Here is a 19637-nt window from a genome sequence, read left to right as displayed (position 1 = left end):
CCTGCTGAATCTGGCAGCAGAAGGACAACGTGGAAGCAAAATAGTTTGCTGACAAATGAGAAAGGCAAGGTTATTGGAGCCTCTGAGAAAATACTCCCACAACAAACTGGAGCCTGAAATCCACTTGGCAGACAGATGGCACCGGGATTTTTCGATACCTGATGGAAACGCTTAGCACTGACTTTTCTCATGCCAGCCATTTTCACCACACTTTTATCAGTATGTATTGCAAACTTTGTTCCCAAAGAGCCACGTGTACCACTTGGGTTCTGCAGAAAACATCTGCTGAAACGGTTGTAAGCAAAACCTGAACAGTCTTTATTCCAGTTTGTTTTCGTCGGGTCAGTCTGGTGTCTCACTCCAGCTGCTTTGGCAATGGCACCTGGACAAGGACAGTAAGGATCAGGAGGAGGAAATTGCTCAGTCTTATTTCCCAAACCCATTTAGTTTAAATGCAAGCCTTCAGAAACTGTAAAAAGATGAAAAACACAACAGCTGGGAGCTCTAAGGAGCTCTGGTTGGCAATTTCTTTTGTTGGTGATTTCCCACCTGCTGTTTGCAATTCTTAGTGCCCAAGGAAGCCAGTTTGCAAGCAATGAATCCCACCACAGCGTGAGCAAACACACAGCTTGGCTCAAGCAGTAGGACTGCAGTTTAGAGAAGCTGAGGATATTGAAGCAAATAAGGAGTTGCCAAGATCACACAGGCAGATGAGAATAAATCTCTAGCACCCCAAATCCAAGCCCTTTGTCCCAATGACATAGGACCAAAACTACCCCCCTCAAAAACCCACCAAGGAAGAAACACTCCCAAACATCACCACCCATGCTTCACCTTTCCATGGGCTGCAATAGCAATTATCTGGCCCATTTAGGATGGACCAGGAATTGAGCCCTCTGCCCCAAACCCCACAGCCCTCATTTATATAAAAACCTCCAGAGGATTTTTAGGGGGAACTGTTGGGGTTCACTCTTGCTCCTTGGCACGCTGCAGAACCCAGGTTTTTTCATCATCACTGTGCAAAATGAGGGCCATGCCTGACAGAACATCGGCACCACCATCCTGAGCAGGATGGGAGGCAGCAGAGCTGGCAGCAGTGCCAGACCAGGCAGCCATCCCAAGCACTGCCTTGGTGTGTACGGATAAACCGTGACCTTGACAAGAGCAGGTCTTGTCTTAGACATGGCACTGAAATGCAAAACCTGGACTGAGATCCAGAAAGGCCACAAATGCCTTGAGGAAAGGGCCCTGGCTGTAACTAAGTTGGACTGCTCAGCAGAAAGCATAGCCCCAAAACTTGGTTTAGGGGCAGAACGGTTGTGGTAAAGCTGGACCACAGTCAGAGGTCACTGCAGGACCCACCTCTGCCAACGTTTCAGGACAAACTGCTTTCTCTGGAATTACTTGGGGAATAATTATTTCTATGTAAGTATAAATGAAAGCAAAATGTGGACCACTATATAAAAAAAAGTCAATATTAAACAAAATATGAGTTGCAAACTACTACTTGACCATTTTTAAGTGCAAAAGAGTTTCTGCCATCTGCCTCTAGCCTTAGCAACACAAGCAGATGTGTCAGCATCACTAGCTACAAATAGATCAGCCAGCTTCCAGTATTTCTTGAATAATGGCACAATGCAAAGAAATATCACGTTTCAGGAAACCAAAAGGTTAAATCTGGTGGCCAGCAGTTTGAGAAGCAGCCCATGAACTTGGTACCTAAGCAAGAGCATCACCAGGAGGTGGTTATCCCACTATGGGACTTCCCCCTCACACTAAAGCTTTTAATTTCATTTAAACAATTTAAGCTGAAGGCAGTCCCAGACCACGACTGTGGTGAATGACAAGGACAATGACACCCTGCATGGGGGCGCATTTGCGGTACCCACAGAATGGCTGCCATTTCAAATGCCAGCTCTGGAGCACACTGGGCCAAAGTGGTCCCCTCCCCTCACCACCATGGCTTGCACTCACCGGTTTAAGGTAAGCGACATTACTCTGACGAATGTCATTTAGTAGCTGATCTCTCGGGGTTATTTCGACGAGGGGAGGCGGCCTTCTCCTGGGAACTGGTTTAAGTGTTTTGATGACATCCTTGAGGTTGGTTTTCTCGGCGGGCTCCACGTACTCCGGCACAGCGGGTTTGCGCTGCGTCCTCTTCAGCTTGACCACTCGGAAGCTGACGGGTTTCTCTGTGCACGGCTGCTCGGGGGGCGGCTGCCTCGCGTTCTCCTGTCTTTTGTTCAGAGGTACAGCCATGGGGACGGGTGGTTTTGGGGCTTGCGGGGGTTCGTGCATCCTTGGCTGGGGCAGCGGTCCCCCCAGCATTTCCCACATCCCGGGAGGCAACCCAAGTCCATTTTCCAGCATGGCTATCAACTCCCGCTGCTCTTTCATTTGCTGCTGCCTTTGCTCCTCTTGCCTCTTTTGCCTCTGCTTGTCTAGGTTTCTGCTGAGCAGGTTGGTCACCACCATCCTGGGCCCCGGCAGTTCGAAGTGGTAGCCCATTTTCAGGAGGGTGGCGTTGGCTTTCAGCAGCCTGGCTATCTCCATTTCTGCCTGGTGGCCCAGCATGCTGCGCTGGTTGTGGAAGCGGAGCTCCGTCAGCGTCTCGTTGTACTGCAGGCATCTCATGATGGCCACGATGCCTTTGCCCGAGATGAAGTTGGAGTCGATGTTCAGCGTGGTGATGCTCCTGTTCTCCCGCAGCATGTTGGCCAGCGCGAACGCCACGTTGTCGTCAGCCCCCACGTTGGCCAAGCTGAACGTTTTTATATTCTTATTCTTTTTCATGGCATTAACAAAGTCTATCAGCATTTCTTTGGGGACGTTTTCTATGTTGTTCAGGTTGAGCTCTTTCACGTCTGGGTTGTTTTTTCGGACTTTCTCCAAACTATCTTCTAAATTGGTTTGGTTTCCTGAAGGTCTGGCGCTTAGCTTCATGAAGCTGGTGTCCAGTGCTAACTTTTTGGGGATGTTTAACTTTGATATTTTCTTTTCATTTTCAATTGGCTTTTCTGGGATTTCTCCCGATTCTGTGACTGGTTTCTTACTTGTCTGATCACTGTGATGGTTCTCATTGGTGCAAGTCTCCTTTGTTTCCAATTCGGCCTCATCTTCCTCTTCATCCTCATCTTCCTCCTCCTCCTCTTCATCATCTTCCTCCTCCTCCTCCTCCTCTCTCCTGTTATTACTTCTACCTCTGTTTCTCTCCCCAGATTGAGTTCCTGAGCTGGCCAAGTGCTCGTTTTGGTAATGTCTCTCTTTTTCCTCTGTTCTTGGCCCTCTCCCGTTGCTCACATCGCTGCCACCGGCCTTTCCTTCCGCCTCCTCCACTGCACTTCTCTGAGGAAGACAAAACCTCGCAGCTGAAATAACCGAATGTGTCTCCATTACATGAGCTTTCTGCTCAAACAAACACCTACCAGCTGGATTTCAATACCTCCATGCCCATACATTACAAAATAGGGGAAAAAAAATGACACGTAAAAGCATCAGCGCCTGTAAGTCAGGGCTGTGCTGGCTTGCTTGGGAGAACAGCAAGGATTGCTCTTAAAATGGCTACAAACCAGTTTCTTGTCTTTATTAAATTAAATCTTTAATGCTATGTTAAAGTGGTCCTTGAACCCTTCTGGGGGTTAAGAGTCTCTGACTAAAGACCAGTGTTTAAAAGAAAAAATGAATTAAAAATCAGTGTCTTCAAATTCACTCGGGTTCAGGTATGGATGTGTTTTGCCTGGCCAAGTTTCCATTCTATTAACTTATTTTTTAAGTGTGGTCCTCATCCTAACAAATATCGAAGTGTGACCTTAACTTATTTCAAAGTCATAGGAATAGTAGAATAAATGTAAGTACTGTACTGAAAAAGGTTGGGCTATTTCATGGAGTTTCCATGCTTGCACATTGTTGAAATGCAGCAGTTTGGGGGTTATCCAGTATGACATTACATTCTGTCAATATTAATTAGTTGAATACGTATGATTACTGTAGTCTTCTACAGAAAAGCAATACACTGTTCTTCATACACAAAGTCAAACAAATCTGAGTTACATCCTCCAGACAGATTTTATGGCAATTTCTCAGTGATTTCCTTTACAAAAACAGAATTAGGACTGCTTTATATTAAAAAGCTTAAGTAAATTTTTAGGAAAAGCAATTAAAACACTACTAACCCTGATACCAGTCCAAGCTGGATCCTGACACTGCTGAGGCTTTTAAGGAGAATTTAACATTGTTTGTACCATACCTCACATAAGGGGCAGAAGCAGATAAAGGTATTAAAGCTACAACACAGACCCCACAGCAGAAGAATAATAAATATTTGTGATATTTGCTGGTTACCTCCGAGGGCAAGAGGGTGACGGGAACTCTCTCATCCTCGAGCATGCGTCTGGACGCCTTCTGCCAGTACAGGTAGTCAACCAGGGACCGGTGGTCGAAGCTGCCGGTGGGCGGTTTCTCCGTCTGATCCTTCTGTATCATCCCAATCGGGACCTGGGGATCAGGGGCCATTACTTCCATCTCACACTGCAGCTCCTTCAGCTCCTCGGGGGACAGGTTGGCCAGGATTTCATCTTCATCAATGTCCTCGGGGGACATGTCCTCGTCAGAGTTCTGGCTGAGTTCAGACATGTTCTTTCTCCCCTCCATCCTCTGTTTCTTCTTAAACCTAAAGAGAAAGATAAATTTTAAAGGAATTTTTTTTTTTCCCCTACTTATAGCAGTTAAATCGACAACTTCATGTTTTGGCCATGAGCTGTGGCAGCTCTCGGTCTCAGTGTGGGAGATAGACGGTGCGGCTAAGTCTATATTAAGCTGCACTTGGCTGGATAAAGAGAATTTATAGTGATGCTGCCATGCTCCATTTTCAGCAACCCGTCAGCTGTGTGGCCCTTCTGACATTTCAGTGCAGCTGGTGCAGCCCCCATTGAGTGAGGCAGGAGACGGCCGTTTTCTAGAGGATTCCCGGGGCCCTGCGCCTTTCAGTGGGGATGGAGCGGCCCCTGATATGTGCAAGGTGTGCGAGTGAAATTCTACATCGTGGGAGGAACCAGCACATCCGTAGCATCTCGGATATCTCAAAAGAGTTGGGGACAACAGGCTGTTTGCTGCCTTTAGCTGGGTGTAAAGCCTGACTGAATATTGCGGGTGGTTTTGGTGTGAATGCAGCCATCGCGGGATTGAGGAGCTCTCCCAAATGCCAGATCCTGGTTGATTTAAAATTCTCCAAGACGGAAGAAGGAGGTGAACGGTTGGTACAGCACACACCTTGTGTGCACCAGCCTGGGCATTTCCCACAGCACGTCCATGCCCTGCTCCTGTTCCCTGCCCAGGGGCAATGTCAGTGCCCTGTTTCTTGACCGGCTGCTCTCCATCATGAATGTTATTTGTACCATCAATGGATCTTGGCTGACAGTTCATTGCACATTCATCCCTTCCTTTTTTTTAGGTTGTTATTATTATTTTTAACAGAATTAATAAGCAACTATGAGGTTTCACTTCACTAACATTCATAGAACTGATGTGACTGTAGATTACCTTTTCTTTTTTCCCATGACACATCCATTCCAGCTACGAAGTGCCTCCTTCTTTGCTCAGAATATTTCATGGGCTTCTAAATGTAGATGGCAAAGCTGAAAGCCACATCTCTGACACCACTGTGCTCATGGCTTTGAAAAAGTAGAGTAGCGTGGGTGGGTGTTTTTCCGCTACAGTCCAATTTCAATTTGCTGCAGATTCACTCGATTAGGAAGATGCTCTCTCAGAACATCAAATATTCTTTGCAGGAGGCATAAAATCAAATCCTCACCTTGCAAATGCATCTTTCATAGGGGAAAAAAACACAGCTGAGAGGCTGAGAAACCAAACCCCACCAATTTTTAAGCCGTATTTCTCCTTACAGCCTCAACCACGCTCTGCAGGAGTCGGCCAGCAACAAAATAGTCCCTGCATGACGATGGTATCTCTCCCTGCTGTGTTTTGTGTTCAAAGCCCTGTTAACCTCTATTAAAAAGCCATAAACCAAAGGTCCTCACTTAATTAACACTGTTACATGATGGGAAAGAGGGTGAAAATTTAAGAACAAAATAAAGGACAAATAACAAAAACCCAAGCCAAGAACGTAATGGCTCCTGTGCCCCTTTGGTATTTCAGGGGGCATCCTTATTTTATATTATGCAGTAGCAAGCACAACAGCAGACCCACACATCAATCTATCTGGTCTAGCAGCTTTAACCCCCAGCGATTGCTGTCCATAATAGAGTCCATAAATGGTTTCCCGATGTTATCAAATAAATCAGTGCTCTTCAGTACCTGGTATGTTATTCTCCCAAACGATGTCGTTTGGGTCACAGAAGCTGTCTATTCAGTGGCTACTTATCTCTTGCTAATTTCTTGACTGTAAATCAAGTCCCCAGCCACCTTCTTATATTTCCATGATCTTCAGCCAGGCCATCTTGGGCCACGGTCCTGTCAGATCCACCGAGCTAAGTAGGGTCAAACCCACGAAGGCCTCTCAAGAAAGAAACCAAGGATACCGAGGACACTACCAGGTATTTGAAAAGCAAGTTTTCTCCTAAGAAAGAAGGGATATCTCCTATGTCACTTACCAATATAGCGATCAGGAAACACTATCCTTCTGGGAGCGATGCCTTCTCTGTCAGACCCAGAGCAAAGGGCTGCCCGGTGACACCTCTCCTGGTGACATGGGTGCTAATCCCACTCATTTCCAAGGCAGGTATCACATTTTGCCTACTTTAGGTCTCTCAACCATAAATTACCTCGAAGTTACCACTTCCTTTTCTAATGTGTCGCTCAGCGTTTTGGTGTGCTGGAAACAGCACGTTAAGGCAACAAACGACACCCTCTGGGCTGGGGACAAGCTCGTGGTCAAACCTAAGAGTCCTTTCCAAGGCAAAACTCCCCTTTTCTTCCCAATAACTTTTGAGGGAGTTCCTTTCAGGGCTTTCCAAAATGATCACTCATTCCTCAGCCTTCATTAAGAGCATAAAGCCACTTCCATCGGCAGTGCTTGCTGTTTCCATGCCAGTTTGACACTTGCTGAGGAATGCCCAGGCTGATCGGCTGCTGTGCGAGTTGCTCCGTTCCCATTGCAGGGCTGTGCCAGCAGCGACTGGCACGAGCTCAAAGCACGGGCAGAGGACAAGAGGGACCTGCAGCCACCGTAGAGCTCCAAATTCATGCTAAGTAGGCACCTTATGAGTGTTAAATAAAAGCAATTTAGGAGCAAACTGATAGAAGGAAAGGTCTACCCTCAGTAATGAGCAATTCATCCTTACTGCTTGCTTTTTCTTACTCTTTCTAAGGCAGATGAATGAACTCTTGCATGAAACCCAGCGGGATCTCTTACAAAACTGTTTCATTTCACTGATTTTTTTCTCATTTATGCATTTTATTCAAAACATCCAGCCTCTCTCTCTCAGAAGCAAAAAGGTTGACAAGTTTTTAACTCAAATACCAAGAAGGGCCAACCCCTGTGTCACCACCTGACGCGAAGCGGGCCACCAAACCCTGCCTGGAGTGCCTAAAACAAGATCTATTTTTAGGTTAATTGATGGGACACATGCTGATGCCAGATGCTTGAAAGCAATTGCTGTAACGTTGAATTGCATTTTGTTTGCTTATAAACCGCATTTTTTTATTCCCCTTTATTTACCAATCTGTGGCATTTCCAAGAGCCAAGGCAGTAGCTGGGAAGAGTCGGGGAATGTGCCCGTGTAACATAACCTTGCACCACTTTTTAGAAACCCATAGGCTCGATGGGGCAGTCTAAAATTGACCAACAGTAGCATAAACCAAGCATGTCCAGCACTGCAGTGTAACGCAATAGGGGGATTATAAAGGGTCAGATGATGGGATCTTAACAATAACAACCACTAAGGAACGAGAGCAATCATAGAGAGACATCCTGTGGGAAAAACACCAGGGATCATCCTGGGCAAAAAAACACCCGCACCTCCAAACTGCTGCGGATATAAATATATATCAGATTAAGTTTGTTGCTTAAATAGAGTAAGGGCATCTGACTTCCCAAGTATTTTCCCAAGCTGCAAACCTCAGCCCTCGTGTGAAGCAGCAGGGATGGCAGAGGCTGGCCTGGGGACGGGATGGAGCAGCGGGGACAGAGACATCAGCTCCTCACCAGTGGTCACCGAATCCCTGCATCTCACTGCACCAGGGTCTGGCTGTCTCCTTTGGCTACAAAGAGCAAGTGAGGCTGTGTCTCCTGTTTCAGAGGGATCTGAATGCCTCTGATTTGGCCCCAAAAAAGAACGTAGTGATTTTTTGCTTTTTTAATTTCCATTTTCAGGGAAGTCTGAGAATAGCTACACTGAGTACTGAAACCACCCCTGCCATCATACACATTTCTTATTACAGGGAAAAGAAAGCATTAATATGCGTAGGGAGAAGGGGAAACATGGAGGAGACTTGGGTCATTTCTGAAATTAAGGAGAGAAAATTCCAGCCAGGGGCAGGTACTGACCCCCCACTGTGGTGTGTCCAAAGCAATCCCGCAGGGAAAAGGGTGAGTGAGCCCTGTGGGTACATCTTGGTTTGCATCAAGGAGGGTTTGATAATCAGCTGATGGATTTCTAAAGCATTTCAGCTGTTTTAACAAACCATTTAAGAAAGATAATCCAGAACCCCATGGTTCTGGGGCAGGCTCAGGCTCTGAGTTTCAATAATTTGCAATCAGAAATGCAAGCCTGGACCCTTGGAGAAGACATCCACTCTCCATGCAGGCTGCAGAAGAACCTGTATGTGGCAGCATATATAACTTAGCAATTATTTACTATTAACTTTACCTTTATTCTTACGATTTAACTATGCTCCAAGTTTGCACAGCAGAGCCTAAGGAGGGGTAAAAGCCTCACACTAAAACCAGTAGCTAGAATTAAATTAAAATTGGCTCCCTTTTCCAGTCAAATTTATAATTTCTCTCCAAACACTGCACAGCAGTGCTATTAAATAAGAACTGTAACAACACAGTGCCAAGGACTCTGAGGAGCGACAGCCATCGCCATAACCTTCTGAACAAGCAATCACCCCCGTGTTTATATGAAACACTGAGTTCAGCACAAGCCAGATCAGCTAAAAACTGAAGTCATCCTAGGAAACAAAACCACCCTTCACATTCAACACAGGGTGAATCTGTCTTTTATAGCACCCAGACTTATCGCAGCCCCATAGCTCGTATCATCCTGCCACTAAAACGTGCCCATGGGCAATGATGCCGGCAAAGCCACATGGAGATTTTGTTATGTACACATGAGGCTCGTCCTTCCCTAACCTCAGCCCGGGAACAGGTGGAAAGGTTTCTTCTAGAGTTACTCCAGCTGAGCCCCCGCTGGCTGCAAACCCTTCTCCATCTGCAGCTCTTTGATGACAATCTAACCATTACATATAAATTGAGATGAGCGGGAGATGCCCTAGGAGACGGAGCCCATCCCTCTGCAGCCAAGGACTTGCTGAAGGATTTATGGCGATTCCTTTCGTGAGGGATGGACACAGATAACGAAGTTGGATGGATGGCAAGGAGCTGCTGCTCAGTTAAAGGTCTTGTTGCCCTTTCATGAAGGCTCTGACGTCCATGTCCTGTGTTCTCCTGGACTCCCAGCACTGATCAGGTCCCTTCTTCCAAGGAGGAAGCATCACATCAGGTTGGACTTGCTATATTGGTGTGTTGATGGTAATCCTGTCCTGGGAGATGATACATTTGATCCTAAACCTGTGTCTAACAGCTACAGGGGGAAGGGGAAGATCCTGCCAGATGAGGCAGGGGGTTGTGCATCAGACAGGGTATCACCATCCTTACCTGCTGGTGGCATGGCCATCACAGAGATGCTGGGAATGGGAGAAAGCGTCTTCTTTGCTCAACCAGTCTTCAAAGACTTTTTATTGGTCTTCAAAGCTCAACCAGGCATCGTGGTTGCTGTTCTGGCAGCAGGGGTGCTTGGCCAAATTGTGACAGGACAGGGGAGGGTGAGAAGAGAGCTAAAGAGGGGGGAAAGAGGGAGGATGGCAATACAGCAAATGTACAACTGCCTCTTCTTCCTCTGTCCAGGCTCATGGAGGGATCAACCCCGAGGTCCCAACCCATAAGTACCAATGCTGGGGTTAGGCTGAGAGCGACCAGAGCCTCCAAAGTCCCAACCTCATGTTGGTGCAGGCAGGGATCACTTCTGGAGCTACCAACCACAACAAAATCCATCACACAAAGTTCATACCTGGATACCCCTTCCCCTGGCAACACCACCTGCACTGCGTCCAAGGTCCATTTTCTCAGTGCTTGGTGAAACAGCAAACCTCCCTATGTGCAGTTACCTAAATTGCATGAAAATCCAACATTAATTGCTTCTAATGAAGGCTGCACTAAGTGGGAAAATGCGGCTGCCTCCAGATGAGAGCTGTAGGTCTCTTTTCCCTGCTCTACACAAACACCACCTTCATTGCTTCACTTGGCTGGAAAGCCAGATTATTCCTGACCGGCCCAAGGTACGATGCTGCGCTCCCCATGCAGTCAGTGCCAGCAGCCTGGTGCCTTCAGCATTTGAACAGGGACATAGCAGGGGGAGACACATTTGCAAAATAAGATTTTTTTCTTTTTTTTCCCCGCCGTATTTATCTCAAATAGCTGCAAAAAGTGATGGAAGTAACCTGAAAAATCACTCCAGGAAGAAGTTCCTGCTACCAACAAGATAAAACATTCCTCAGGACATGGAGGTTTTCCCCTAGCAAAAGATTCCTAGGAAAAAAAAAAGCCACAGAAAATTTGATTTAAACTAACAACCATCAAATAAAATAAACAGTTAAAAGTTTTCTCCTATTTATCTTGATAAGTTTCAATATTTGCGTGAAGCCCTGCTATAGCTGAAGCGCTCAGCTTTCTACCTTCGAAATCTATCAAATCTGACAGAAAAGGAGTTTAAATAATGTAGAGCAGAAACCTTCCCTGGAGAGGTGCTCCCTTATCCAGTGCCCGGCAAACAGGGACGGGAGCTTCAGCCCAGGCTCAGAGGCTGCCTGCAGAAGCAGCTCTCCTGCATTAACCCCCGAAGCCCAGGAGATGGAGCAAACCCGCAGCCTTTGGAGCATTTCCTCCCAATATTTTGGGACCGGCTGGCCCGCGGTGGAGGCTGCTCACCCGTCCAGGAGCTGCGGGTACAACAAATACATCCTTGCTCACATTTAAGCTGAAGGAGGCCAAGTACAGAAATGAGAAATTAGCAGAAACGCAGAAAGTCAACTTGGCCAACAAGTTTCACGTAATTATATTTGGGTGAATTTATACATTTGTGATCTTTACCGATTTGCCTGCGCTTGGGGAAGGGGCTTTTGGTCTGAGCTCCGGTCCCTGTGTCGGAGGAGTCAGACTCAGCCCCCGCAGGGCTTGGGGCAGCTCCCACCGGAGTTTGTCCTCCCACACCTCGGAGTATTTCTCTTCGGAACAGCAGAGGAAAAGCAGGCAGCAATTAAAAACAAAGCACGGCACCCTAATGACTTCTTAAGGATTCCTGGCAAGGGCTGCTTTTCCTTCTTCATCCGTCAACCACAAAGCACTCAGAAATGCTCCGTTACATACAGTTTAATGTGGGGTTTTATTTCCCCTCTACACTCCCATCTCAGCAGCAGCAGCAGCATCTACCTCCTGAAGAGTGAGGCACTTGGGACGCTGTAAAATTGAACCCTGTGGTGTTTTACATTGGTATCTCACGTTGTTCACCTCTTGGCTTTGCTCTGGATCATATTAAAGGAGAATTTCTGAATATTTCTTCAAAGGGGAAGGGGCAGGAAGGATTTTGGAGGCTCTTCTCTCCACCACCGGTCACTAGAGGTCCTCAGCAACCCTGGCGAGGAAGGGCTGTGGTCAAACCGCTGAAAGCACAGATGAGGCAGGAATTCAAACAAAACACGAGTGATTTGTATTTCAGCTGTGAGCAAACACGACAATAATGACACTTACGCTGTTTATTACCTCTTCGGCTGCATTATACAAACCTGGTCTCTGTGAATGCTTGTACACATGCATCAAAACGTGGCTCCAGAAATGCAATACAACCAAGGGAGAAGCTGGGTCTGCAAAAGTCAACGTCCTGGGGAACAACTGGCAAAACCCAGGTGTTGCTCAAGCTGTGCAGCATCCCCAGCTCCCATGGTGGTGGTGAGCAGGAGGTCCCACGGGGATGCTGTGCCCTCCCTCTCCTCCCCTGCGCCACCCCACACCTTTTCTACCTGCCCCAGGCCACATCTGAGAAAGAGAAGTCAGATCATCATCTTCTCTCCTCTTCTGGGTCTCTTTCTTCACTCTACTTTCACCCTTCATAAGTTTAAGAGCACAACTCTTGCAGGGCCAGGCATGCGGAGAATGATGAGAGGGGTTACAAGTGCTGCTTGTACCACCACCGCTCTTTCCTTTCCAGCTCCTCCACAGCTCAGCCTTCGCTTACCTGGAAGCTGCAGTCAGGCTCTGAACCAGCCCCAGAGGTTTTATGCCCAATATCCCCAAACACAGCAAACTGTCCTCACTGCACACCCACCTCAAATTCTCATCTTCTCAACACCACCATCCAAAACTGTACTGGTCCTGCCCGAGCAAGGCGAGTGCAAGTGTTGTGCCAACACGGACGTGTCACACTGAGCTAAATCCTGAACACCCACGGAAAAGCCAATACAAACTTCAAGGGCTACGGCGTTAAAATAAAGGAATGCAAACAAGACTTGAAATGGGGCGCAGACCTCGTTACACACCTCATTTCCTTTTTTAAATGGAAAGCTTTGAGAGTGCTGACAAATAACCTCCAGCTTGCACTGACACCAGGGGTTCTGGGTAAGGTACTGGACTTTGTACCACAGGTTCCTGCTGCAAACACTGACATTTTATCACAGCAGCATGATCCAATGAATGAAGAATTGGCAAACAGAAATCTCAAAAACTACTTTGAGAAATGGAACAGTATGACAATATAGTGGTATTTTCAGTGGACATGTCTGCAAGTTCTTGTTAAAACTTATTTTCACCAGCAACCTGGAAATAAGCATAAGATGCAGTGGTGGTGGTGAAGCTTATGAAGTAGGAAGGATGAAGAACTGAAGAGAGGAGGGGTGAGACTGAGTAACCTCAACTGCCTGGTACAAAAGCTGTTGTGCATCCAGAAGCCAAGCCAATCTTCCAGAAAGGTGGGCACCCCAAAGGGCACAAACTCAAAAGAGGACCCAGTGGATGAGCAACACAAACCCCAGGAGCCATGCTCCAAACAGGAGAAGCTGCAGCACCTTTTGGGTGCAAGGACGGATGAGCAAGAAGCATCGCTCAGACCTTGTTTTGGGAGGGTTTGAACTGCCCTGGGCCAAGCTTCCCCCAGCCAAGGCCTCTGAGCCCCTGCACCCAACCCCAACGCCTCAAGCCAGAAGAAACCAGACCACGGTGATTTACCCTCTCTTCCTTTACAGCCCTCAAATAACACACACTGCCCTTGTCCAAGCGCTCGCGGAGAAACAGGAGGAATGCCAAAGTGGGTTTTGTTGCACACTTTTTAGTTTATTGACCTATACAAAATAATAGGTCTAAAAAAATTCAGAAGTAGTAAAAGAATAAGCAAAAAAGATCTTTCGCGTTTCTAGAGGGCTATACAAATATGCAAAACCCAAGGAAATAAGTTATTTTTTATTTCGTTTTTTTTGTCCGTTTAATTCCAAATCGCGACTCTAATAATACAAACGACTAAGTACCAGCTTAACAAGTGTGTCCTTCTGTATATATTACATGCTCTGGAATATTGGTAAAAAACGTCAAAAAAAGTTTATCAGAAACTTTTCTATTCACAATATGAACAAGGAGTAACTAACCCTTTGTATAAAAGACACAAGAGCACCATTTATGGAAATCCTGAAGCACAGGACAGCTGAAAAACCAGAGAGATTTCACCGTATGCCAACGCGCCGTCGGAAATCGCGCAGGATAACCCATGCCAACCTGTCCCTACAGATGGATGACGTGAGGTAGGTTTATCCCTCTTCGATCAAGGCTGCAGCCGCACTTTTTTCCTACACAAATGGTTTTGGGAAAACACCGTTGTGTCACTTAGTGACTCTGCAACGCCCCGGCAGTTCAGATGCCTGGCGGTACGATCCTAATGCCCCTCTCATTTTAAGGCACCCACTTGGCTGTTTGTGTTTGCATCCACCTCCAAATACTGGCCCTTACAACCCCAATCGGTTGCCGTGTGATCGCTGGAGCTCCTTGATTCGCTGTGGCAGAACAAAACGTCACCGTCACCCAACCAACGAGGGTCACCGTGCAGTCACCGTGCAGCCACCGTGAAAATCTGCCTGCTCCTCCGCACAGTGAAGTTGTACCATGGAAAGGTCGTTAAAGGGAGGTTATTAACTACACTTTATCATGGAAAAGAGTTCAAAGTTGACTGCTTCTGTTTCCAAAATCCACAACCACCTCTAGTTTTACACGACATATTGTGTCAGCAAATCCTCTTCTTTCCAGAACTTGCTTGTGGTGCTAACAAACACTCTTAACAACACCCCGAAAAATCAATAAACTCACTCAAACCTCCACAATTAACAATAAAAAAATCCCAGCCTTCCTTCAAGTAATGATCCAATACTGATTAAGTCACCCTTTGCCTCACTCACACGCACAGTATCCATCCTTCATAAGCTTATGAAAGTCCTTCCAGGTCATCACAAGCCATGGCAGAATACATTTCCATTTCTCCTTCTTTCAGACAACAGAATTGTGCTCCTAGAATTCCTGGTTTTTCCATAAGAGTCTCCTTTTCACATTTTTCTTTTCTCCTCTGAGGTTTGCCTTCAACACCATCCAATCATCCAAAAAAGTGCTTGCTAAATATAAATACTTCAACCAAGTGCTGCATCTCGCCACCGATTAAACTGTGGCTGGCCCTTGCTCGCGGAGGCTGTCTGGATCCACTCGTGGTAAGACACTGTCACTTTGCAGCAGTCCCTCTCGATGCTGGATTTCACCTTTCCCAGCAAACCAGCCTGCTCCTTTCCCTTGTCTGGTTGGGAAGTCCCACCCGAGATCCACCTGGGGGTCACACAGCGTTTGTGCAAGGCACGCAGGGGTACGGACGCGGGGCTGCGGGCGGCCTCTACACGAGTGTCCCGGGCTTTGAATCCTCGTGCCAAAACAGCCTCTGCTCGCTGCCGTGCAAGTCTTCTTCCAGCCGGTTCTCGCCGCCTTCGCCGCCCAGCTGGCTCGGCTCTGCATACGCTCTGCAAGAGAGAGACACGGCATCGGGGTCAGCGAGAGCACAGGGGCTCCCAAAAACCCCCAAGTGCTGCGCAAACACCACCTTGGGCTGGAAGCTGGTTCTTGGGAGTTCACCCCAGTGTAATCTGGATCCAACACAAACCCAGTTTGGGGGCTGTAATCGGTCAAACTGGGTGCAATGGGATCTCGGCTGCTCAAAATTGTCAAGGCTGTAGGACGTTGATTGCTCGCTTGCCATAATCACATTAAAATAGAAAACGGAACAGATGAATGATCAGACAATATGGAAAATTAACAGCTAATAAACCCTATATAGAAAAAGCTGCCAAAATTAGCAGTTTCCAAAGCCCAATTATAGGAAGTTAGGAATTCAGCAGAACTTGTAGTTTTAAACACTGCTACTGTCGATCTTTTAAATCACTGCAATAAAGCAGCCCATGGCACTTCAGCTTCGAAACAAGGATCGACAGCAGAAGCTTTCATGTATTTTCCTTGCGCTTTAATTTATCATAAAACAAACAAAATTAAAAATTCAGTAATTTCACACCAGTCAGTCTGGCAGCAAGCACGAGCTGCAACCCATGAAGCAGGAGGCACAAACGTGGGGTACTTACTACAGCTGGCTATGCTCAGCATAAGTGCCCTTAAACATGATGGCGTCAGAGCCATTCCCCTGGGCAGGAGGTCTCTGTCCTCACTGATAACAACCGGTGTACGGTAGCGGGGGAAGGGATGGAAAACACCGAGTAGGAGCAGCGAGAGAGCTGCAGGGATTTCTGCAAGGACAGAGCAGATCCTGAGCTCCCCGCAGTGCTGGGGACAGCTCCCACGAGCAGGGCAGCTCTGCAAAGCAGCACAGGGGGTGGAGAGGGACTGGGCTCAGCAAGTCCTCTGCCCTCAACACTGCTCTGAGCATTGCAGCTACCAGGGGGTGCAAGGTCACGATAGTCCAGCATCAGTCAGGGGAAAAGGCTGGGCAACAAATGAGTTCACCCTTCACTATGACTGGGGGTGTTGATGGCAGCAGATGACCATGAGCCAGCAATGTGCCCTTGTACCCAAGAAAGCCAGCGCCATCCTGGGGTGTATGAGAAGGGGTGGTTGTAGGGCAGAGAGGTTCTGCTTCCCCTCTGCTCTGCCTTGGTGAGGCCACATCTGCAATATTTATTGTGTTCAGTTCTCATCCCTCAGTTCAAGAGGGACAGGAACTGCTTGAAAGAGTCCAGCAGAGCCACAAAGATGATGGAGGGAGTGGAGCATCTCCTGCTGAGGAGCGGCTGAGGGAGCTGGGGCTCTTGAGCTTGGAGCAGAGGAGACTGAGGGGTGCCCTCATTCATGGGGATCAATTTGGAAAGGGCAGTGTCAGGAGGAAGGAGCCAGGCTCTGCTCTGGGATGTCCAATGCCAGGACAAGGGGCAATGGGAGCAAGCTGGAGCACAGGAGGTTCAAGCTGAAGATGAGGACAAACTTTGTCAGTGTGAGGGTGGCAGAGCATGGCCCAGGCTGCCCAGAGAGGTTGTGGAGTCTCCTTCTCTGGAGACACCCAAACCCCTGGCCATGCTCCTGTGTGACTGCTCTGGTGATCCTGCTCTGGCAGGGGTTGGACTGGGGGAGCTTTCCAGGTCCCTTTCAACTCCTGACATTCTGTGATTCTGTGACTGCTTCCCCCTTCCTTGAGTATCAGTGGTACAGTTAGTGGTGGTACAGCTGATCCACTCTGATCTATGACTTGCTCTCACAAAGTGAATTTTGTAACTTCCCTTCAGCCCGGCCCTTTGAAATCAAGCTGATTTTCTCAGAAATTTTAACAGCCTGTGAAAGGCAGGAGGAAGGGCAGAAAAACCTTGATATACGTCACTCACCTGCTTTGCAAAGGAAGGTTGCCATACACGTTCCCGTAACAGCTGGCATAAGAGGAATGAGACAACGTATCGTAGTCGGAGAGTCCCAGTGCAAGTGGGTTTCGCCAGTTACCAGCAGTGTTCGCAGAAGATGCTGGAATTTAAAAAATGTGAGAGCAAATTAGATCTTTCTCCATGATAATTCTCATTAGCTCCCTCCACAGCTTCCTGCAGGACACACGAGCACACAATGCAAACACAAAATGTCACATACAACCCCATAGGGAGGGAAGCGCTGTGCGGGTGGTGTTTTGGAGCTAGGGAATCTCCTTAAAAAGATGCTCTGATCCAGTCAGTGGCGCTCACTGTATTCTGGAAGCCATCATGGCAACTGCATTTACACAGCAAAACGTTTTGCACATTGCTCCCAGTCGGTAAACACATCTGTTTGAAAGCCATATGGCTCTTTGTGCTTCTTTGGACCACTGCACTTGTGAAGAGTAAAAAGCAGTTTTACTCATAGGAGAAGACAACAAGCAAGTCCTCCTTCCCAAGCACAGAACAACAAGATCCTACTCAGCTCCTCATCTACCTTTCAGGACAGAGCTTTAACCTTGCTTCTAGTCTGCTGACTTCACCGAGGAGGCAGAATTTGATGCACAGAAGGAACTTACAAAAACACTCAGCATAGAAGAAATCAGACATTACCCGAAGAGAAAGACGACACCCGGCTGCTCGGAGAACACGGCACCTGCAGACCAGCAAAGCCCAAACTCCTCTGAGATCCTCTGTCAGACTCAAAGCCTGCCTGCAGGCTGTGACCCTGGTCCTTTTGACTGGAGGCACGTTGGTACCAACCACGGAGGTGCTCTGCTACTAAGGCCTTGTGAATGTTTTTGGTAATATGCTCTGTTTTAGCAACCTGCTTCCTTGGAAGCCGTAGGGTTGCATACGGGTTGTGCGGTACTCTGTCCACTTCATCCTCGTGGTAAGACCTGAATTCCCTGTAACGGTCGTATCCGTAATGTGCCGACGAACGATAGGAAGGATTGACACTGTACTGTCCCTCCGTATCACTCTCGTAAACGTATCCTCCGTTGTAGTAAGCGTCAGATTCGGTGTACGGGGAATATCCAGAAATATAGTAACTAGAGGAATGCTGCTCCTGATTTTTGTGGTAGACCACACTGCGGACATCCTTCTGGGCGAGATTGGGCATGCTTCCTGAACCCGCAGCAGAAATGTGTTGTTTCTTTGATCGTCTTCGACCCCTGGTCCTGTTGTCGAGTGTCTGAGTAGTGTAATACGGATTGGGAGTAGGCGTCACGCAGTAATACTCTGCACTTGACTGGCTAGTGTAGGATGATCCGTCATCGAGGATCTCTGTGCTGCTGCTCCGCTGGGACTTGGAGAGGGTGAAGGCTGCCTTTTCAGCTGGGGTTTCGGACAGCAGGTGGGTTTGGGACTCCAGACTTCCACTGCGTTGCCGGCAATGGTGTGGGGAAACATCTGGCCTGAAACAACACAGGTGTTGGCTGGTTAAAGGCAGTCACAGACATACACAGAGAGTTGGAGAGAACATGCATGGGCAGTCAGACACGCTGCCTCCCCAGCCACAGCACAACACAAACCCAGGGTTTTCTTTCCACATAGAACATCTGCATCACAAGGAATTCAGCTTGGCTGAATTTTAGATTTGCTGCAGCAGTAGGAGATCTCTCTAAGGTTAATCTCTGACAGGGAGACATGCAGGAAAGCTCACAGACTCTCATTTTGTAATTATTTAATGGAGGGCTCTCTGTTTTCAAGTAGGTAAGGTCTACACAAGTACCTGAGCTGGGAGCAGAACACAGAAAAACGGGTATCCTGTGGCTCTGTCTCTCAAGGCTGCATTACGCCAGCCAGATAAACCATGAACTCTTGATAACATTAGGTTTACAGCATCTCTCCTTCCCCAGCATGGATTCTCAGCTGTCTAATAATACAGGTGAGCCCACATGCAGCTCTCCTCCCATAGTCAGTGCACTAACTGGGATGTCTCTTCTCTACCTGGTCACTTACTTTTTCAGGAGGAAAATGTAATCCTCAGAAGACATCTGTCAGCTCATGATCAAGTTTTTGTGGGGAGACTACCAGCTGATGGGCAACACAAGTTCATAAGCCTCACTTTGTTAGAAAACAAGGCTACAAATTAAATGTAAAATAAATTCTAACTCTCTTACAAGTATTTTACAGAAACTTATTGAGTTAAGTATTACTTGTTAAAACTCCCTACAGGCGCCTATCTGGAAATGACCCTTCTATAGTCTTTCATGATCAGATAGGCAGTATTTGTGTTCCAGCTTCCATCTCACTCCTAATTTTGCAGACACCCATTTGTGTGTGCTGCTGTTTTCCCAGACAGGGTTTGTGCTCACGTGAACGCCCTCACTCACATGTCACAAAGCTGGTACAGGACTCTGCCAGAAGATGATGGCTGATATCAACCTCATGCCTCCAATATCCAGAAAAGACATTTTGAGAGCCTG

The 19637-nt window shown here is 47.4% G+C and overlaps 2 protein-coding genes across 2 annotated transcripts in view; both read right to left on the bottom strand.

Moving 5' to 3' along the window:
* Nucleotides 1-355: 355 nt before the first annotated feature.
* Nucleotides 356-4632, bottom strand: LMOD3 (leiomodin 3 (fetal)). Its single transcript, XM_010180641.1, has 3 exons — nt 4342-4632; nt 1975-3345; nt 356-382 (listed from the first exon to the last, which is right to left on the bottom strand). Exons 1-3 carry the CDS (start codon nt 4630-4632, stop codon nt 356-358), a joined length of 1689 nt encoding a protein of 562 aa, XP_010178943.1.
* A 10514-nt stretch (nt 4633-15146) lies between these two features.
* Nucleotides 15147-19637, bottom strand: part of FRMD4B (FERM domain containing 4B) — a 41867-nt gene continuing 37376 nt past the window's right edge. The window contains exons 16-18 of the mRNA XM_010180643.1: nt 17818-18623; nt 17131-17263; nt 15147-15270 (exon numbers count right to left, since the gene is read on the bottom strand). Of these exons, the coding sequence (XP_010178945.1) occupies nt 15147-15270; nt 17131-17263; nt 17818-18623 (1063 nt within the window). The remainder of the gene's footprint in view (nt 15271-17130; nt 17264-17817; nt 18624-19637) is intronic.

Source organism: Mesitornis unicolor, unplaced genomic scaffold (genome assembly GCF_000695765.1).
Source record: "Mesitornis unicolor isolate BGI_N332 unplaced genomic scaffold, ASM69576v1 scaffold33233, whole genome shotgun sequence".
Classification (NCBI taxonomy): Eukaryota; Metazoa; Chordata; class Aves; order Mesitornithiformes; family Mesitornithidae; genus Mesitornis; species Mesitornis unicolor.
This window is presented reverse-complemented; position numbering and strand designations above follow the sequence as displayed.